General features: G+C 31.1%; 1 protein-coding gene across 3 annotated transcripts in view; it reads right to left on the bottom strand.

The window, feature by feature from the left end:
- Nucleotides 1-10,931, bottom strand: part of LOC126748182 (atrial natriuretic peptide receptor 1-like) — a 53,092-nt gene extending 42,161 nt beyond the window's left edge. For all 3 annotated transcript variants that reach the window (XM_050457226.1, XM_050457227.1, XM_050457228.1), the window contains exon 1: nucleotides 10,561-10,931. In XM_050457226.1, coding sequence (XP_050313183.1) covers nucleotides 10,561-10,821 — 261 coding nt within the window. In that variant the 5' untranslated portion in view covers nucleotides 10,822-10,931. The remainder of the gene's footprint in view (nucleotides 1-10,560) is intronic.
- Nucleotides 10,932-22,787: the final 11,856 nt, after the last annotated feature.

Genomic DNA, 22,787 nt, shown 5'->3' with positions numbered 1-22,787 from the left:
CTTTTGTTTACTTCATGTAACTCTATCAGTTTTTAAAATATTTGCATTTGAAGCGTAAAAAATCCTAAGCCACCGTTTTTACATTGGCTTAATAGGAATTTATTTTTTTAAATTACTACTATGCTGGGTAACAACAGTAAAGACAACAAATTACAATCAGTAACAATATTAAAAGAAAACTTCAAAGTAAATGCTCAAAATGCCCGCCTTCTACTTCAATACACTTTTTTAAGGCGTCTCCTTAAAGATCTTTGAATATTAAATAACATTTGTCGATTATTTTTGATAATATTAGCAGCTTCTTGGATTTTCTGTCGTAATTGACGACCATATTGAGAAGTCTACATGGTTTAAGTCTAGACTTTTAGGTGGCCAAACAAATTCACTGCCACGCCCAATCCACCGGTGAGGAAAATGTTCAGTCAGGTATCGCCGTACTGGCAGAGAAAAATGTGGCGGAAAAAGTGTTTATGCAAGACGGGGCCTTGCATAAACCACATGTTCCGCCTTATGGCTAGTGGTGCATCTTCTAGTAGTGGGTTTAACTGTTGTTCAAGGAAGTTTAAGTAGAAGGGCCCGTTCAGATTAGGAGGAAGTTCAAAAGGACCAATAAAAAAACAGATATCACACCACACCAAATATTTACCTTAAACTCACGCTGAAAATATCGTTCCTTTAGAGCATATGGATTTTTGGAGTCCCACAAATGATTGTTTTTCCAATTAAAAATACCTCGTCTAGTAAACGTCGCCTCATCGGTGAAAAGAAGGTCATTAAGAAATTCCTGATTTTCGGATTGTTTACCTAGCATAAATTGAGCAAACTGTAGGCGAACTAGTAAATCTTGAGGTAGCAAATTTTGGACAGGAGTATAGTGATATGGATGGAGATTCTCTTTCTTTAAAATTCTTCAGATAGACGATAGAAGATTGGCTTATTTCTGTTGCCGTACTTAACCGACGAGTACTGAGATCTGGATTTTCCAAAATACGTGCTAAAACCTCTTCTTCATCACCGACGCTGATATTTTTTGGAGCACCATTTAAAGTTTTAGGACGAAAACACCCTGTTTCGCCTAGGCGGGTATAAATACGTCTGAACAGTTTGTGATTGGGTTGTCTTTGATTTGGGTATAATTCTAAATACCTTCTGGCTGCACCTAAGCCACTATAATTTGACTGAGCAAAAACGCAATCATATCACGCATTTTACTGTTGGAATATTCTATATGGCGTGGCATTTTCTTATTTTACAATTTTTACTACAAATAATACACTCCTACTTAGTAACAGTAAAATTGTCATATATTTTCTTTGCACGAAAAACTGATAAGTGCTGACACAAGCCTACTTCAATGTCAATGTAAAAGAAAAAAGTCAATGTAATAACGGTGGCTTATAATTCTTTACGCTAAATGTTTAAAATGTAAATAACTTAAAAACTGATAGAGTTACATGAAATAAGCAAGAGTACCTTTTTTATTCAAAATTGAACTGCATTTTAGATTTTCTAGTCGTTTTAGCCATAACTGACTAGGCAAAAAAGATATGTTGTAATTTACCTAAGTAACAAGGTGTAACTAACGCTCTGTATAAATAATGGTAAATTCAATACAAAATTCGTAATTTTCATGTCAAAACACATACAGTCGCCAATTTTCAAGACGATACTCTTAAAATCACAAAATTATTAAGAAATTTAAAATTAAAATTCCAACTTTAAATACACTGTATCTCGTAAACCTGCAACATTTGTATGAGACATGTTAAACTCATTCGCCATATTTCGGTATGTAGTATCTCTAGTTCAGAGATTGCCCGTTCTTAATGAGTCACCCTGTATATTTTTCCTAAACCGCCTCCTAAGGAAGAGACGAGCATTTAGAGTTGGCTATGGTAATGTCATTTTTAGCTTATAATTCATGAACTAACAGTCATAAAATCATAAAATTTGTCAATACTGATAAAGAAAAATTAAAATTGTCAATCACGTAGAGTGTAGCACACGTGTTTCTTTTTTACAACTTTTTTGTTGTTTAAAAATTTGGCACCTAAAGAACTAATTTATAGAAAGCAAAAACTTTTCCTATAAAACCGTACGCTTTAAAAAAGTCTGAGGGATGTGTTATTTGACAGATTTCACGTTATTATAAGTACATCGTATCGATATTTCGTAAATTTTAAATACTCTGCAAACATAAGTTACAAAAATCAAGAGGTAGCTGGTATGCATTTGTTCTGTTAAAAAGGAACTTGCTATTAGTACTAAAAAAATTGCTTTTAGGTGAGACACAAATCATATAAAAATATGGCGAATTCTTAAGGTATATCAATTTAATCCCTACCATCACCAAAGAGTTTAAGAATTGCCTTATGTGTATTGTGCTCCAAGAATAGCATTTTCCAATTGGCTATTACAGAAGTGAATAGAAAATTAAAATAAACTTCCACAACATGCATCAGTGGCTAGTAGAAAATCCTCATGCCATTATTCAATCAAGACATCAGCAACGTTCTTCGTAAAAAATTTGGGGAGTAATAACTGTGGACTTTCTAATTGATCCATTTTTTATCTCAAAAGCTGATTTTTTAGAAACAGACTTATCCATATTACTTCAAAATATTCCACTAATTACGAGGCAGATAATGTAGGTAATCCAAAATTGTGTACCTGCAGATTTTAGCGAAACTTCTAAGCAATTTTTGAATGAAAACTATCGCTGGTGATGGATAGGTCAAGAAGGTCCGTTACCATGGTCAGTTAGATTTTCCGACCTCATCCACTGGACTTTAATTTGTGCGATCGTTTAAAAGAAGTTATTCACTCTAGAATTGTTGATGACATGAATGATCTTCGTGAGCGAATTAAAAATGGATTCAACATATTCGCCTACCAGGTATATGCGAAAAAAGTAAGAATGTCCCTTAGAAGACGTATGGATGAGTGTATTAATGCACGTGGAAGTCACTTTGAGCAATTGTTTCGATGTACGCGCTCGAACCGCTGTTGTTAACGAAACAGAGTATTTAAGAGACGACTAAACATTTGTAAAAAAAATTAATGTAACTTAGACATTTTTTTAATACAGCTTTTCAAATTGAATTAATTGCATTTTGATGGGACAGAACAGGTATTTTGAAACTTTCTATCGCCAACTTATTTTTTCTGATCATCTATTAAGATTGACTGAATTTAAGATTTTATATGCGTGACTTGTTTTCGTCCAACGCTCATTACTCGAAAACGGCAAGCTTTAGCGACTTTTTGAAAGTATATTTTTTGAAGAAGTTGTTGATTTCTCAGAATTATGCGTTATTAGGCTTTCCGTGCTAAATTTTTAAACAGCAAAAAAGATTTAGTAGAAAATAAGCACCTGTGCCCTTCTAGACTTTATGCCATTGATAATCTTTTGCCGTTTGTCAAATTTCATAATTTTGGGAATGTTACGCCATTGAAGTAGCGGTCCGGATTTTTCTAACAGGCTGTATAAGAAATATATTGGTGGCCTCAGATAAGGAGAACCGCGCTTTACAACTTCGTTACTTTTGAGTAAAACGAATCAAATTTGCCATGTAGGTATGTTACGTAAATGTTATTTTTTGACGTTATTCACTTCCAGTTTAATAGAAAATTGCTTTACCTTTCAATTCAAACAAAATGTTAAACGGGGTATTTGGTATAGCTTTATATCTTCGATAAAAAATTAAATATATCATAATATCCAAGAAACAATGATACCTTACTTCCCATTTTTTTGACACATAACCTAAGAAAAATATTTTTATTTTTAAAATAAAATAAGTTAAAAATATTAGATTTTGGTCGGTCAAGCAAGCATAGAAAAATAATTTTTACGCTGTTTTATTTTTTATATGCTCTATAAAAAATTTTCAAAATAAGGAAACATGCATTTTGGGTTTATCAGTCATTGTTCCCATTATGTTGGCGTCATTTTAACAAGAGTTCATTATTTTTTATTTAAAATTAAATATACTGGATCTATTTAAAAAAAATGGTCCCTTGCTTCTTGCTCATGATCTTTTATGTAGCTTTGGTTATTTTTTTTGTTAGTTTCTCAGTGGGCTATTGTTCACAGCGGGAAGGTATTGTTGGCATTAAAGAAGAAGTTGAGCATCTTAGTCCAGGAAAGGAATAATATTCGGAATATTATTGTTGTAATGAGAGCTAAAATATCATTTTGTTTTGAGTCAGTTTGTTTATATAGAAGAAATTCTGTATCTGATTTCCTTATCAATCTTTCAAATTTATCGCATATTGATTGCCCGACAAAAAAGTTAACCAGAATAATTTTTCTTCTTGATAGACCAACTCAATAATAGTGTCAACAATAGAACCGTTATATTCATGTTACCATGTGAAGAGACCCAACTATGGCAGTAGCAGCACTCCAGATAGATATGTGTGATGCTTTGGGAGTTCAAGTATCGGTCTCTACTTTGCGGAGGCGAATACTGGCAATATGTTTGAGGTTTGTTACCATTAAGATCATCCCGACAACAACCTGAGCACAAAGTTCGTCGACTACAGCACGTGGCTTTACTCGTAGAATTTGCTGTTTTCTTTCTGACAAAACAAGAATTTGCTTGGAGCAGGATAAGTGCTATGTTCCGGGCTGATGTCATGTCGTCATTACAATTATTTCATAACTATTCAGAACGCCTTAATAACTTCACTACACATTTGTCAGATCCAAACTTGAATACGCTTCTGTAGTATAGTCTCCTTACTACCAAATTCACATTGATAATTTGGAAAGATTTCAGTGCCGATTTCTTAGAACTGATTTAATTGTCTAGAACGGATCGTCAATATTCAGATATTGGTTATTCTCATCAAATTTGGCTAGAAAAACTTACGTAATATTTTAGATTGTAGTAATATATCTTTTCTAATACCTAGAGCGAAGCTCGGCATTCGCCAATATTCTATAATCCCACACCGACAAACCTTTGTGAGAATTCACCTTTACTGAGAATTGGTAGTAGCTATAATAAATATCACAGCAACTTTAATGTATTTAACTGCAAATCATTATTAATATATTAAAATGTATCTTTTTTATACATATAACTTGATTTATATAGGATATATAAGTTTCTGGCTGATTTATTGAATTATGGATTTTATTTGACAGAGGATAAGGTTTTGCTGATCCCTTTTACTGCACATAACGATAAATAGTTTATTAATTTTGTCAGGATGTTAAGGAAAATCTGAAAATCGAAAATGTCCGTTCAATATAGGCAGGTCTACAATAATTATATTTAATAGCTTGGTATGAATTGTCATGGCAAGAAATTTTGACAACACTCAAAAATAAAATGCTTTCATATATATAAAAAAAAAGTAAACATAGTCATTTCAAAATACTGATTTCCTTTAATTTAACAATTCTGTACTTATTTTTAGAAATAATTAAAGTGAAATCTATAAAACAGTGATATCATAAACATCGATAAACAGATTATAAATTTATTATTACCTTGTAAATACTGAAGTAATAAATCATGTATTTCATTTTATTAATAACTTATCTCTATATGTATATAGCACACTTACTAATTTACGCTACTGTGATTTTTTTATGAGATCTATTGATTTAATTTAATTTTATCGTTATGTTGCTTCCGTACTTATCACTTATTCCAAGTTTAGTTTGAAAAATGTCTTCATTTAAAAGGAAAAATATACATTTATAAATTCTTTATTTTCTTACTTTAAATACATTTTAAAGGCTCTTATGAAGCCCCATCCACCTAGTTATTATATTTCTAAAAGTCAATAACATTCTTTTTATATCTAAAAATTAGTTGTGGTAGTAAAAAAATCTGAAAGGTATAGAAGATAGGTAAATATAATTATACAGCGGTGGACAAGAGGGTTTTTTGAAAATCTTCTCTAATTCTCCAAAATTTATTTGAAAAATTATTGAATTTAATTTTGAGCTTGTTATCAAAATTTATTAAGACATTTGAAAAGATCCTATTTTCCTTAAATATTTTGTTTCTTCATAGTTTAAGAAAAAAAAATTTCGTGCTAAAATTAACATTTTTTAGAAATTGGCTTCGTATTTTATTTTTGTTTGTGCCTGGTTTTTATTTCTAATTGTTTTATTAACATGTTACGCGAATATAGTTAATTAATAGTAGTTTTACTGTTTCGATTACATCTGATAATTTCAACCGAAATGAAACAGTTTTATTGCAAGAAAGTTAAAGGTAAATAATATTTCTTAAGGAAGCAAATGTTTTGGAAGAAAATAGTTTTTTCCTTTATGCTACGTACGGAATCAAGATTAAAAATAATCTACAAAACTATGTACTGTAATGGGGAAAATCCATTCGCAAGTTGATGGCAGTCCCCTACAGATCGTATTGTATTTTTCTTTTATATATTATATTATTAATCTTAATTGAGTCTACCTCTTTATCTATATTTTATTTTTTGAGTTGTCATTTGCATTCTATATATACCTTATTCCAGATTATAGAAAATACAAAAAAGTATCTAGTCTCGAATATTAAAAGTATAATATTTTAAAAGGAAATAGTCAGAGAATAACTCAAGTTTAACAGCAGCTGAACTTGTGTTTTATCCTAATACACAAATAGGATAAAACACAAGTTCAACTCTAAATTTACTTATATACTATAAACTATAAACTTACTATGTTAAACACTACAAGAAAAATAAAGATTTCCCAATTAATCTAAATAAAAATGTATGTAATGAACTGTAACACATTTGATATTGCTCAATTGTCTACAAATAATACCGTTAAATTTTCAGAAAACTTTTTTTATTTATCCGATTGATCGATGGATATTTATAAAATCGCAGTATGTAAACCATCACAAGTTATTAATGTCGATAAGCGAAGCTTATAGTGGACCATATGTTAAAAATATACGTACTGACTAAAATATACCTAAGCCCATAAATGTAATAAGTTTACTTCATATAGCAAAAGTTGTAATATTTTAACTAAGGTAAATATATTTAGACGTGAGGTTAATATCAAATTACGTCTAGCTCTTTAATTTATTCTCTTCTTTTCTTTCTTTCTCTCCGTCGACCCCTTTTACTTTAAGTTACTATTTGATTTTTGTTACAATTTTCTACTAACTCCATGTTCTTAAGGCTCTTTCAACTCTTCTTCAATTATTCTTAATAATAATTGGCACCACATGTAAACTTAAGTGTAGCGATATTAATTTAATATTTGTTTTGCTTATTTGTTAATTTTTATAGCAAGACTACTTACCGATACTATCTTAGCGGTTAAATAACATCTTTTAAATCTATAAGGCCACAAGTGTATTTATTGGTTAAAATTACACACAGTAGAATCAGAACACACAGAATCTTAAAAAAAAAACTAAATCCACGATAATATTTTGAAAATTATAAAATAAATTGTAATATTATGATAATTGAGGTACTGCAGAAGGTATATTCCACTATTGCTTCATATCTACAAATAGAACAACAGTAACGTTAATGTACTAGCGAAAGAAGAAAATCCATCCAAAAAGGACAAAAGCTGCACAAATCCCCTTATGCTTCAAATAAACCGAACAAGTTTACTTCAAAATCTTTCAACCTATATAACTTTTCATTATCATTTATAAACTTTAGAAGTTTTTAAGTGCAATTATCCTAATATGTAATATCTTATTTTAGCTCTTTTGACGCTTGTGTGTAGTAATTCGACCAACATAAACTAGGAAATTAATTGCTCTTCCTGTAGACTCAACTAAGCCCCCAAAGAATTTTACATAATAAGCAATTCCATTCCTTTTATTACAAAAGTTTAATGTCATGTTTTCCCGCTGGGTATTTATTTTAAACTTCAAATAAATATTTATCCCAGGCTGGAGTTGAGACACACTGTTACAAGTTAAAGGGATATATTCCTTAAGGCCAAATTTCAAAATTGAGAGCTAGTTAGGTTTTGATACACAGGATAGTAAAATATTAAAGAGTATTTGGCTTTTTCTGTTTATGAACAAATTTAATAACAATTACGTAAAATGTCGACCGTCTGCAACTTTTATTATTTTTGGTCATCATATGTTTAACATATTGCAACCGAACTACGCCCAAAAAAATTTGATGTCAGAAACGCACTCAAAAAACCTAAAACAAGAGCTTAAAAACTTATACACCCATATAAGTAAAAGTACAGCAAAATCTTTTCTATATTATTCTTTTTAACAGACCGATGGTAAAATTGCCTTGATCATATAACTGGACCAGTTTAAGACAGAATTTGGGCAGACTCAGTAAAAGAATATTGGTTGAAAGAAGTATTAATCAATCTAAATATACCTTTAAAAGAAGCTAGTGACATTTAAAAATGCCGTTATTGAAAGATATCGTTATCGGGACCACAATTAATCCTTGATTCGAAGACTCGACTCCAATATGGTCACTAAAAATGCATACAGATAATTATAATAAAAGTGGTTAATGCCTAAATCACTATTTGATAAATCTGGCCTCAACACTCTCCTAAAGCAGTTTCCAAAGCTGCGTTATATCTAGTTTATTGGTAATCTTCATGATATGCAATCCAAATATGATTATTACGAATCTATTTATAAAGACAGTCATAGACTTCCATAGCATGTGAAAAACTGATGTAAATGGAATCTGATTTTTTATCAGCAATATTTGTTGTCTGCCTTTGAGAGAAAAAGTTACACTAATTTCTGGAAAGCATTTAGTAGAACAAACCATAATTTATTTCAGTATAAGTTAATGGCATTGGGTTTTGGAATGTATATTATTAAATATATATTTTTTCATCAGGTCGTCTATTCATCTAGATAATTTTTTTTAAAGTCAGGAGTTCTACAGGAATCCCATTGTAGTTCCCTTCATTTTTTTTATGGTAGTGTCTATCTTGTTTTTTTATTAATAAAATTGTTAGTACAGATCAAACAACATAATATCAGCTGATAATGCAGAGTTGTATTACCATATAGATATCTTGAACGTCAGAATAATGTAGATACTAATGAAGTCACTAACTAATGGATTGAATTTGAATGTAAAAAAAATGTTTATCTATCATTGCTCTCGTATCAATACATTAGGAAATGATGTATGGAAATGATGATGGATGGAAAAGTTAGGAAGAATAGGGACCTGAGTCATCTTTTAAAATATAATATAATGAAATTGTGCGCTTAAGACTTAAATAGGACTGTGCAATTTGGTAGTCATTATATGAAAGACAATTGGTGCAATGAAGAGTGTTCACCAAAAATATTAAGATTCTCAGCTTAATTCAACAATATTAGAAATAAGCACAACTATTAGATCAACGTATAAATATAATTAATATAACATTCCTTTATTATAATAGATGATCAGGTTGAAGAAAAGAAGGTATTTTGCTGATCTGTTATGATCTTTCTTTTTAAGTTGTTAAATGGTTATGTTCCTTGGCCTAAATTTCTTAATTCTATAAATATTAAAGAAGTGATTGAAACAGTCAAGTTTTTGTCATACGTTTGCAGAATATGAATTATGAGTATCATGGTGCATATGACGCGCTAGTTTAAAAATAATATTGTTGATCCTTTGGCACGTCGTTAGCCTCTTTTACAAGTTTTTGGAATTATCCGTTAGAATCGTTAGATGAAAGATAATTAATAATATTTATAACCTTTATTTTTATATTTTAAATTAAAAATTATTAACTTAAGAAAAAAATTAATTTATTAAAGAGGATTAAAACTATTTATCGACTAAAACAACATATTGATTTTCACTAATTCTTCTAAAATTAAAAGAGTATTTTGCTTGCTTTCCGTTTATAATGCTTGTGATATTTTTTGAAGAGTTTTGTTATCAATATTTACTAAAATTTACTAGAGCTCGTATTTACTCCTATAAAAAGCTCTAATTTCTAAAACCCATTATCTTGATGTAAGGAACATTGATCGTAATTTCATCATCCGGGCGTAGTCAATTTGTATACAGCTAAATTGGTAGGTAAATAGCTTTTTAATAAATTTAATTGAGTGATATCTTACAAAGTATATTATTTTATAATTTGAAAGATACTAGCAATATTATAAGCAAAAAAATTTATATTTTATACATTAATATTAAAAAATAAATTATTATAATAGATCATTACAAGAAAGTTTTGTTATTTTATTTGATAAAGAGTGTAATGGCAATCAGTGATATAAAAATGTTACTTATTTCTAAATTCGTTTTTATGATTTAGGAATTCAATGAAAATTATATAATTTGTCTTAATTATAATTTATATTATATTGCATTTAGACATTAACAACGAAAAATAAAACCCTCAAACAAACTGACAAAAAAAAACATTCAATAGATGTAAAGGCGAAAAAATAATATATCATGCAATTGCGTGACAAATAAATCAGTACCGGTCCCAGAGCAGACGTCAGACTCTCCAGGTACATTGTTTATTTACAGAGGCACTTGAAGTTTTAAATGCTTTTAATGTTTCGATACGTATGAATTGTTAATAAAATAAAATTGGTTTACCCTATTCAGGTTTAAAATGTAAGCTGTATTGGCAGGAAATAATACCGCAACATGAATAGTACATCCGGAGTCATTGCAAATTTTACAGTTTTCTTTCGTATTTATAATTTCCTTGCATATTTTGGAGCCTTCTGGAATCAAACCGGTACAATCGCCGATTGGCCAAGTCTTGTACTTCAGGATAGAGTTGTCAAAAGAGTCGTTGCTGCCGGCAGAAGAGAAAGGAAGAAGTAAAACAACCATAGTCACTCTAAGTAGCATCACTGAGTTCGATCAAGTAGCTCTTGTTCGACAGTGAATCACTTTCCGCACTTTTAAGCACATTTTACACACGACTACTTCGACAGACTATATCTGATATAGGCGATGATAGCGAATATTGACATCATAGCTCGCGCAGTTATATATACGATAATATTTTTTACAGGACTGTACTTTAAATTATAAATTTTATCAGGTGTTTATAGGTGTTTGATAATATGTAGTACAAAAAAAATCCCCAAAAATAAATAATTATAAGGCTTATCATCACTGAAATTTATAGTCCCTCTATTCAACCATAAATATTATTAAAAATATTAAAGAAAAAAATTTATTTTCTTGAAAACTGACGAAATAAAGAAATATAAACAAATGTAAACAGGGTTTTAAAAATATATTTTCTGTTCCGCGACCTTTAGACATTTTGTTGTTTTAGAATGAGTCCGATGTTATTTAATGCACTATAGATATAAGAAAGGGCATGTTGCTATATTACTTCATTTTTTCAAATCAGAAACACACTATTTACTTTTTCACCTTGATGACATATTTTTACTTGGTTCTTTTATTTCCAGATAGTAATTTAACAAGAAAGAAATCTTTTCCCATAAAACGATACATTTCTTGGCTTTTGTCTACATATTTCTTTAACAAATAATATTTTTCCACACGTCAAAGTTCTTATGTGGAAATTCTTTTTTCAGCAGCTTACACGTTGTAGCAAAAAATATGGATGGTATAGAAGATAGATAAAAATAATTATACAGTAGCGGACAAACGGGTTCTTTGGAAATCATCTCTAATTCTCTGAAATTTAATTGAAAAATTATTGAATTTAATTTTGAGCTGGTTATCAAAATTTATTTGACATTTAAAAATATCCTATTTTCCTTAAATATTTTTTTTTTATTATAGTTAAAGAAAAATATTTTTCGTGTTAAAATTAACATTTCTTAAAAATTGGCTTCGTACTTTTTCTTTGCGCCTGGCCTTTATTTCTAATTGTTTTATTAATCCTCAATCGGCATACAAAACTCATTATTGAATTGGATCAAAAGTTTTCTTGAACAACGAACAATCCAAGTAGCCGTCGATGGATACCTCTCCGACAAATTTAACATTAACGCTGGAGTCCCTCAAGGATGTATTCTATCCCCCACCCTTTTCTTGGTATATATCAACGATTTGCTAGAAACCACTGTCAATCCAATCTACAGCTTTGCGGATGGCACACTTATTTCCACATTTAAGTCCGCCAAACCAACGCCAGCCGCAAGTTCTCAGAATCTTAGGTAGCAACAAGTAGCTTCAACCAACAACGATATCTTGGAGTGGGGCGATAACAATTTGGTCAATTTTAACGCTAAAAAAACGCAGGCTGCAGTATTTAACGATGAAGACTAACCTTGGTGGCCCGGAGCTGGTTATGGCAGGGAAAACATTGCCAATGAAATCATCTTTACATCTTCTAGGAGTCGAGGTCACCAACAGTGTGTCCTGGCATGATCACGTTGCCGAGGTCGCCAGGGCGGCTTCCAAAAAACTCGGAGTGCTTTTCAAAACGAAAAAACTGTATACACTAGAACAGCTGCTGACTCTTTATAAGGCTCAAATACGCCCTTCCCTCGAGTATTGCTCGCATGTCTGGAGCTCTGCACCCAAGCATAGTTTAAACCTGCTGGATTCTCTACAGAAGAGAGCTATTCGTCTTATCGACAAACCAGAACTGACAAAGAGTCTGGATAGTCTGGAGCACAGGAGAAAGGTGGCCGATCTCTGTTTATTCTACCGTTATTATCACGGTAAGTGCTCCTCTGATCTGACAGGCCTGATTTCACCCAGGGTTGTTCCGGCAAGAAGGACGCGTCTAGCAGTTGCGGCTCATCAACATCGAGTCCACTTGCCTACCCCAAGGACGTCGCTGTATCGGGACTCATTCATCTGGAGAATATCTTCTTTGTTGAACGGGCTTTCACCTCACATATTTCCCGACGCATACAACCTACAGCAATTCAAGATAAATGCCCACAAATATCTTCGTGCAAGCACCACTCCAAGAGTGACATAGGACTTTCCTCTTGTGCTTGTGTTTACCGTAAAAAAAAAAATATGTTACGCGAATATAGTAAATTAATAGTAGTTTTATTATTTTGAATACTAAATCGATTACATCTGATAATTTCAAACAAAATGAAACAGTTTTATTGCAAGAAAGTTAAAGGTAAATAATGATTTCTTAAGGAAGTAAAGGTTTTGGAAAAAAATTGTTTTTTTCTTTATGTTACTTACCGCAAATTAAGATTAAAAATAAAATGATCTATAAAACTACATACTGTAATGGGGAGAATCCATTCGTAAGCTGATGGCGGTCCGCTACAGATCGTATTGTATTTTTCTTTTAAACATTATATTACTATTAACATCACATGCATGCTTCTAATGTAGCAACTATTGGCACATTGTCTGACAGCAGCCGGAACCAACCTCGATAAATGCAGACAATACAATGAAAGTTACAATCTACACTAGAACTGAAGAAAAATTGAAATAATACTAGGAAAAATTACCCGGTCTTAACCATGTGAACCGAATCGCAGTAGAAGTTTACATTAGCTGATTTAAAAAGGACTTAAAAGCCCCAATGGCTATCTAGACTGGCGGATAATGTTGAAAGTATATTATGCATGAAGAATCAAGAAACGATAACACATATTCTATGTAAATGTCTAGCACACAGCAAGAGAAGTGAGTCGTGAGTCGCAGTTGGGGGCTGTCAATCGACAACACATATTAAACTTAATCTGCTGAACATCAACTTTGTATAAAAATCCGATGTTACGTAACGCTTAAAATCACCAGAGTTTGTTTTATTAAAAGCATACTGACACACTTTCAGACTCTACATATTATTTTATGTCCTTAAAGGCCTTAAAAAGTTAATATCAAAATAGGTTTCTGAAGTTAACTGAAAGAAGGATGCTATATAATTTTTTATTACAAAATGCAAAAAACTGTTAGTTGAAACGAAACTGTTGAAGTTATAAAGGAAGAATTTATAGTGTTCTTGCAATCATATTTCAAAGTTTGGAATCTTTTTATTTTTTGGATATAGTGGTAAGAGCATATCATGATAGATCTAGAAATATATAAATTATACTAAAATTGGCCACTCAAAATGTCAGATATCGAAAACCAGAAGAGATACGATCTTGCGACTGGTTTAATTATAATTTAGAACGTTGGGAACAGGATAAATTCTTTGAAAGTATAAAGAATAAAACCACTCACAAACCTCACTTTAATTTTTCTAGTACCTTCGGGTATATTTTTTCACCAAATTTTCTTTTAACACAACAGAACTAACTAGTAAAACCGCTGAATAAACGAGTAATTAAACTGAATAATATCCCTCTGAAAAGAGTTGAGGAGTACAATACCTAGGTTTAATAGATACAAGTATGTTTAGGCTAACAAACACATATAAATACTGTCATCAGAAAAATAGTTCCTTTTAGAGGTGCGCTAATAATGCGTGCAAAACTTAACAAGGTTAATATTTCATATACCGCTTGTAAAAAAAAATCACTCCAAATCTCCGTTTTTATTTTGAGGGAGAAAATTTTATGCATATTATCAGCTTTGCAATTTCAATCTCCTCGTGGAGGTAAGCTCCAATCCTAAAATCTTAAAAAGGATTAGGGGTCAAGTCATACATTATTTTAAAGGTAATTGAATTTTCCTTTTGGTGCACTTTTTTATTGCATGCAGATTTTTTTGAAAAAATAGAAAAACAAAATCTCTTTATTAAATTCTTTAAAAAAATTTGAAACTCCGTAATTTTCTTATCGGAGAAATTTTTGCTACTTTATTTTAAAAATCATCACTAACCTCTCGCAGGATTGAGCTTGATCTCTTAAATGATAATGGGGTTAAACTTCATGTGATACCTCAATTTAATGGTCATCAAATTCTCTTTTAGAACCAAAAGCAAAATAGAGAAATAGAAATATTTTCTAGTTTCCTTTTATCACCATTACATTTATATTACATTATACAGTGCATCCCAAAAGTTATGTCTAAATTCAGGGATGTGTTCGAAAAAAAAATGCTCGGACCCGTCGATTTTTATTTCAAGTTGCGCATTTTTGTAGGTGAAGTTTGTATATACACGGTTGCTTAAAAATAAATTACGACCATCAACTTTATTTTTTCAAATGAAAGCACCTTCTTTTAATTTCATCTTTGAATTTTGCATGGAATTTTACGTATGTTTCATGCATCATGAGCTAAGTCAACAGTTATCGAAAAAAAGATGATTCATGTAACAAATAAAAAAAGAACAAAAATTAAGTTAGATGTTCAAAATGGTTGCCATTCACGGCTTGACAATATCCAAGGCGATCAATAAAGTCTCGTTGCATATTTTCAATCATTTCCGGAGTTATGGCGCGCACTTCTCTGCGAATTCTATTTCAAGTCATCTAGATTATTTGGCCTATTAACAAATACCTTCGACTTGAGGTATCCCCGCAAAAAAACTCCATTGGTGTTAGGTCAGGCGACCTAGCAGGCCATTCGATGGGTCCTCTCGTTCCTATCCACCGATTGGGAAAGGTTTCAGCCAAAAATTGCAGCATAGTGCGGAGGAGCGCCATCTTGCTGGAAAATTTGTTCTTCGTCAGGATAGTCTGGATCCAATGGATTTGGAAATAAAGCTAGTAATGCTAGAACTAATTCAAATTGGAAAAAATCGAGATACATTTGTCCCATTAAAGTCTGTTCAAAGAACAAAGGGACCTATTACTCTTCCGCGCACTATTCCACATGCGGATTTTCTGTTGCCCAATATCGACAATTTTGTCTGTTCACACTACCATTCAAACAGAACGTGGCTTCATCGGAAAAAATAATATTTGTTACTAAATTATTATTTAGATTGCACATATTTTGTAAGCGTTCACAAAATTCATTTCGCCTATCGAAATCGTCATCAAATAACTCTTGCACAGAAATAACTTTGTAGGGGTGATATTTGTGCTTTTTAACTATTCGGTAAACTATAGATTTCGCCATGTGTAAATTTGCCCTAATCTGCTACAGAGGAGTGCATGGATTTTCTTCCAAAGAAAACAAAACGTCAAGATGAAAATGAACAATTTCATCTCGAGCAGGACGACCAGATTTCGGCAGATCTCTAACCGATGAACGACCGAATTCTCTAAATTTAGCCTCTATTTTACTCACCACCTTTGGACATATCAGAGGATGACTAGGATGGATTTCATTGAATAATTGAGCAGCTTCTCTTTGATTACGTGTTCTATCACCAAACCCAACCATGCACAGAATTTCTTTTTTTTCTCGTTCCGTTAACTTTACCATTGTGAAAATCGCAACTTTGCTCGTACACTTCACACTTGACAATATCTGTTTGGCGTACAACTGTCATACAGTTTCTATAAAAATACACGGTCACCAGCCAACAATAGAAAAACACGAATGAATGGAATTTTGCTCTGTATAAAAATTCTCATGTTTGGTCGTCTTTTTTTCGATAACTGTTGACTTTAGGTATAGGACATGATGCATGAAACATACATAGAATTTCGCGCGAAATTCAAAAATGAAATAAAAAAAAGGTGCTTTCATTTGAAAAAATTAAGTTGATGGTCGTAATTTATTTTTGAGCAACCCTGTATATACAAACTTCACGTACAAAAATGCGCAACTTGAAATAAAAATCGACGGATCCGAGCGTTTTTTTCCCGAACACACCCCTGAATTTTAATTGAATTTAGATATAACTTTTGGGATGCACTGTATAAAAAAACCGAAATAAAGACACAAAATGTAAATTTTGTTTATAATTCATTGTTTAATACGTGCTCTAAGTGTTGCATTCTGTATCTATTGTAGGGATAAAGATCTTGCTAAAAACGGCACCGGATATCTAAGTTTCATACATTTTTATTTTTAAGTGACACCATAAAAAAGTCCTCTTTGGTCTATTCATCTACCAGGATACGTCTAACTTAAATATTCTTAAAAACATCAAAGGTGTGATGTAGAGGTGCACCATCTTGTTGAAATCTTAACTCTTCGTCAATGTAATTATTATTATTTGCTAACGTTCCTGTCAATGAAGGGTCGATCGCGTTTTCTAATAATTGTAGATACAGTTCCATTAAGCTTTTCTTGCATAAAAGAAGGAAAAACAATCAGTCAAAAAAAATAATCAATAAACAATCGCCATAAAACTCTAACACAGAAGTTTAATTTCTCAGGATGTTAAGTGTGAATCTTATGAACTGGATGTGGATTTTCGTCAGACGATTATTGTAACGATTAAAAGTTCAAATCTTTAAGAGCCCTCAGCTCAATTATGTATTTTCGGTAAACATGTTTAGGTAGATTCATTTGATTAAATATCGGAGCTCAAACATTAGCACATCTACGATTTTCGTAATGCAGTTCAACCAGCGATACTTTTTCTGCAGTTAAATAGACCATTTTAGAATTAAATACAATTTTTACACACATATGATTTAAAACATGACAATGACGTATAACACATATAATTTTTAACGAAGAAACAAAACGCAAATTTGTACACATAAGCAGCATTTCATACCAGAAAAAAAACTAGTACCTATTACTTTTTGCTTCAAATGATAAAGCTAAATTAAATTAATAATTTTAAGCGTTAAGTTCACCTCTGCGTAAGATTAGTGACGAAATAAGAAAAATATTAGATTCATTAAGAGGAGTTATTATGTTCATTTAATTATGTTACCTTTAAAATAAGATATCACTTGACCCCTAATCCCATTTTAGATGTTAAATCTGAGGATCATGTTCGCGAGGGAGTTGAAATTGCTAAGCTCATTAGCTTCGTTTTTATAATCCACTGCTAAACATCTACACAGTAGCTCATCGATAGTGTTGACGTCTAATATTTCAGCTATGTTTTGAACTTGTTGAATCCTGTCCACCAAAAAAGAGTTTCTTCTTTTAATGCTTTCCCGTTTTTTAAAATATTTTCTTCCAACCTTTATTTTTGCAAAATTCTCTATTAGCTTCTCTTGAAGTTCACTTTTTAAATGGTCAGAGTTTTCGTTCAGTTTTTCAGAATTTTCTTTCACCGTTAGAGGAATTTCTATCCGTCAATTTAGCCTCAAGGTTGGCGGAATTTTCTAGCAATTTAGCTTCAAGTTTGACGGAATTTTCTTCCAGTTCTGCACAATTTTCCAACAATTCTTTATTCAAACCTTTTTCCATCTTTGCAGAATTTTCTTAGCAGTTTAGTTTTCAGGTTAGCAGAATTTTCTTGCAACTTCTTTTCCAAACTTTGCAACATGCCGCTTCCATTGTTCCCTGTATTTCCTGTAAAATTTGTAAATCCATCATTTTCCCTTAAATATTTTCATACAGTTTAGTCTGATTTACTTCAATTGACTGATATTTATTTTTCACCAATATCCAGCTGATTGACATCCAATACACTCCACACCTGATATGAAATTAGGGTTTTTCCCGTTCGTTGGTATGAATTAAAACAATCGGAAATACTATTTACTCGACAGAAGGCGGTTCCGGAAGAGCTTGTGTCAGTTATTTCGGAATGACGGAGAATCAGCTGGTGTCATCGATGTTTACAATATCGCCAAAATACGATATCAAATGAAAATTTCGAAATAAAATTGCCCGACAAAATAAAATAAAAACAACAGATTTTCCACTTATTTCCAAGAAGTATTGAGGTGCATAATTAAATTCCTTAAACCCTACTAATTGGCGATAAAAAAATAATAAATGATAAATAACTACTTTTAAAACAAGATAACGGAATGTACATATTTTTATTAATTAGGCAAATATTAATATACATATAGGCAAATAAGTATGTGAACATAAATAAATTTATTTCAAATAAGACTAAATAATGTTCTTTATATAGGTACAAAATTATAATGTTGTAAATTTGTTAAAATTTTAATTTAATTTTTAGCACGAAAAATTACTGTTAAAATTTTGGGGCCAGTTATGTTAGTTAACAGTTTTAAGGTTTGGAAAAAACTGTGGCTTAAAAAACTAGCGTAAGTCTTGTGGTGTAGTGACAAGTCTTAAAAATAGTAGTTTATGATGGGATCTGAGATTTCTTAAAATAAGAGTACTTTAAAATATTTACATTTATAAATTCACAATATATTTAACGTTGGCCTTTAAAAATACCATATTACGTAAACTGGAAGATATACAATCTTGTAGATCGTGTAACTAGAGGATGATGATCGGAGGATAACGTTATAATTATGTTAAAATAACTCGAGTTTTCCCGAAATCTTCTTCTAAAATTTGGTTTTTGAGTTTTCATATACTGTATCTCTGTGTATATAATTTTCCCACCAGACATTTATTTATCTGAGGTAGCGAGTCATAAGATTTCACTCTATATACCATATCTACCGATATATCATATACCAAATCTGGATCGATAGAAGCGACAAAATATCGTATACAGAATATTATTTATGAATATCTATATAATTAAATAAAACAAAGACCACAAGGACTTCTGATTATACTAAAAATAGAATTTAAATACTATAAATTGAGTTGCTAATAATTCAATGTATATTTTAATAATATAATTAGTTGTTTGTGAAATATTTATTTCATAACTTTAATGTAGTATTTATGGTTTTGATTTATATAAAAACTGGATATTTATTTTTTAAATATCTTTTTAATACCAACATTTTAATTTTATTTTTACATTATTTTAATAAAGAAGATCAAAATTTTTAAAAGGCTGATTCATTTCACAAATAATTCAAAGTAGACTCAAGAACCTACATGGAATTATTTGTACTGGAGGGTATAAGTTATATAGCGGCAAAAAGTCTCGCATAATGAGTACCTTACATACTTGGTACATAAAAAAGTAATTTTTAGGAAAGTTATTTAGTAAATTATTCCTCATATTTCTATCTGTTGCCATGTAGATAAACTTATTTTTTTTAATGGAACACTCTGCATGTGATGGCATATTAGGATTCTATCAGGAAAACTTTGATTTTTCTGTATTTAAAATAAAACACCACCTCTTAAGTCACTGTCAAGAAAACATCTTAACTGAAATGATAGGTATGAGTCAGTAACGTATATATTGTGCGTCACCGTAGGTCTCCACCTAGCACGTTCCTAGTACATAACCTAATGTCTTGCGATATACTGTTTTTGTTATTCTTGATATATTTGCTTGTAACTTGCAATCAGCAAACAGGGAATGTCCTGCTACAAAGTAATATAAATGGCATGTTATCGATGTGTTGGTATGGTACATTTAACCAATCCCAAAATATTTGTGTACCACTATAACATTTTAATATTGCTCAGATGTTAGTGAACTCTATTACAAGGAATTACAGCTTGCCACATTGCCACTGCAGTTTGACATACATTAAAGTAAAATTTACTGGTGGATCGGAAGCCATGTTTTATGCTTGGTCGTTCTCGGTTCTGCTGGTCGAGCTGAGTTTGTTTCCATCATGTTTTACAGTTTCGTTCGTGCACGTTTTTTACTTATGTGCCTATATTTCTGGACTTTTTGTGTTAAATAGCCGCCAATCCCCGATCCTTATCAGCTCGTGAAAGTTGATGTTTTGTTACATGAAAATAAAAAATGAATTTTAAGCGATATATCATATCTAATAGTGTAAATAGATTATTTAATTTCTATAGTACTGATAAAACATTTTAGTGCAAAATTGGTTATCTGATTTTAATACATAACGTATTAATTTACAAAATATATAATATACCTAAATAATATAAAAAGATGGGGTAGTCATAACTTAATCATCTTAAACCAAAAATGGTTCTTGAGTAAGAATTTTAAATGTCAATTTTTATATAATAGTCAAAGAAAACTTAGAGGCGATTTGGATTTCAATCTATCTAGCAGTCTAAAATAGTTTTAAAATTTTTAAACTAACCAACATTTATTAGAATTCGATAAAATAACAAATATTTTAATTATTTGCTTTGTAATTAACATGGTAACATAAGGCAAGTGAGCACAATAGTTATATTTCTTGATAGCTTTACATAGTGCGGCTCTTAATTGTTCCTTTTATTCTCATATCTTTTGAATTCGTTTAGACAAAAATTTGAAATTTGGCTCACATCATTAACAACCTAAATATTACTTTTTAGTCCCTTAGCTCATTTTGCAAAACTTAAAAATAAAAAATTAGAGGTTTTTTTACGTAGACTCAAACCTTGGTGGGTATAACTTATATCAATTTTAAACTTTTTATTCCATGATGATGGATGCCGCTGTATCAGAAACATGTCGAGAATTATAAAAACTAAATGATGTTAATAACTAAGTAGAGGGGAGACTGTAGGATTTTCATTTTACCTTAATTTACGACTCTACTGCAAGTATAGGTTATTTATTTCTTCACTATTAAAATAATTAAAATAAGGTAACTTTTTCAATAACGAAGTGTTTTTTTTTAAATATTTGAGCTGTATTAAGTGTTGAGGATATATTTCTTGATAAACTAATAATTTCACTTTGTTTTACTTTGAAAATGACATTTATTTGCACTAGATTAAAATATACATTTTTATATCTATTTAACTAATTGTAACTTATTCCATACTAACTTAAAAGCTAGGGTGAACTAAATTAATACTAAATAAATATGTACAAATATATACAAATGCCGGGACTATGACTGCCGAATCTTGGTGGTCGTAGGCTGGTAGACCGTTGAAGACGGTGGCTTGCTGGCCTGGGCGGAGGGACTAGGCGGGTGGCTTGCTGGATCAGGGGGTTGCGGTGCTCCCAAGAGGTGGCCAAGTACTTGCCCTTCAACTTCGTCAGGTGATCTGACAAGGGTTGAGCTTGGAGATCTCGCAGGATGGTAGTGTTGTGCATGTGCCATGGTGCGCCTAGCATAATTCGGAAAGCCTCTACATGTGACGAGGCTGGATGTCCGCCCATGTGGAATAGGCGAAGGTGCAGTAGAGAGACGAAATCTGGCTTTGGCCGTACCAGCTTGAGCCTTGGCGTGTTAGCACTTTGTTTTCTCTAATATTCTAATAGCGAAATATTTCTTATGTGATTCCTTATAAAAACAATAACATCAACAACATCGTCTAGCAGATTAAGTTACTTAAAGTTATACTATTACGCATTCGTAACATGCTGTTGTAATATTACATTAATATCTCATACCTTCAATATAAATTTCTAGAGCGCAGTTGCGGAAATTCGGCGCTCGCGAGTCCATCTATATTACACCAAATGTACATACATTGCACCAGAGATGAAATATCTCCAAATTTACATATAATTTTACGTTACAGGAATATATCTGTGCTAGCTGGGATCTCTATGATTTTGGAAACAGTTGAAAATACCTAAAAATTTTAAATACAAAAAAATCATAGCTTTTTCAGTAGAATCCAAATATATAATTACAGACAGGATGTTAAAAAAATAAAGAAAAACAAAGTTGGTCTCCATAATAACTTAATCAGAAATGACAGGGAGAATTAATGCATTTAGGTCAACATTATGCACGACTGTTTTGCTGACTCTGTATATAGCATTTAAACACTTTGAAAATACATTTTTTCAAAAAATGTCTGATTGTAATTGATAAAAGAACATCATTAATGTAGAAGTAGCTTAAGATGATTATTCCTTAGCATTTACAGTATCGGACAAAAATAGAGCGACGATACAGTTTTTTATTTTATTAAAAAAGTAAAAAACAAATAAAACAAATACACTCATTAATAAACATATGTTTATTACATAACATACCAAAATTCTTCCGTATAAAAAAGATCATAAAAAGAAAAAGAAAAGTTAAATATTTTTATACGACAAAAATTAAGCGACGCTTACAATAAAAATAAAAGAAAACATTATCAGATTGCGCCCT

The sequence above is a fragment of the Anthonomus grandis genome, chromosome 22, assembly GCF_022605725.1.
Source record: "Anthonomus grandis grandis chromosome 22, icAntGran1.3, whole genome shotgun sequence".
Taxonomy (NCBI): Eukaryota; Metazoa; Arthropoda; class Insecta; order Coleoptera; family Curculionidae; genus Anthonomus; species Anthonomus grandis.
The sequence above is the reverse complement of the archived record's forward strand: the minus strand, read 5'-3'. Positions and strand labels throughout refer to the sequence as shown.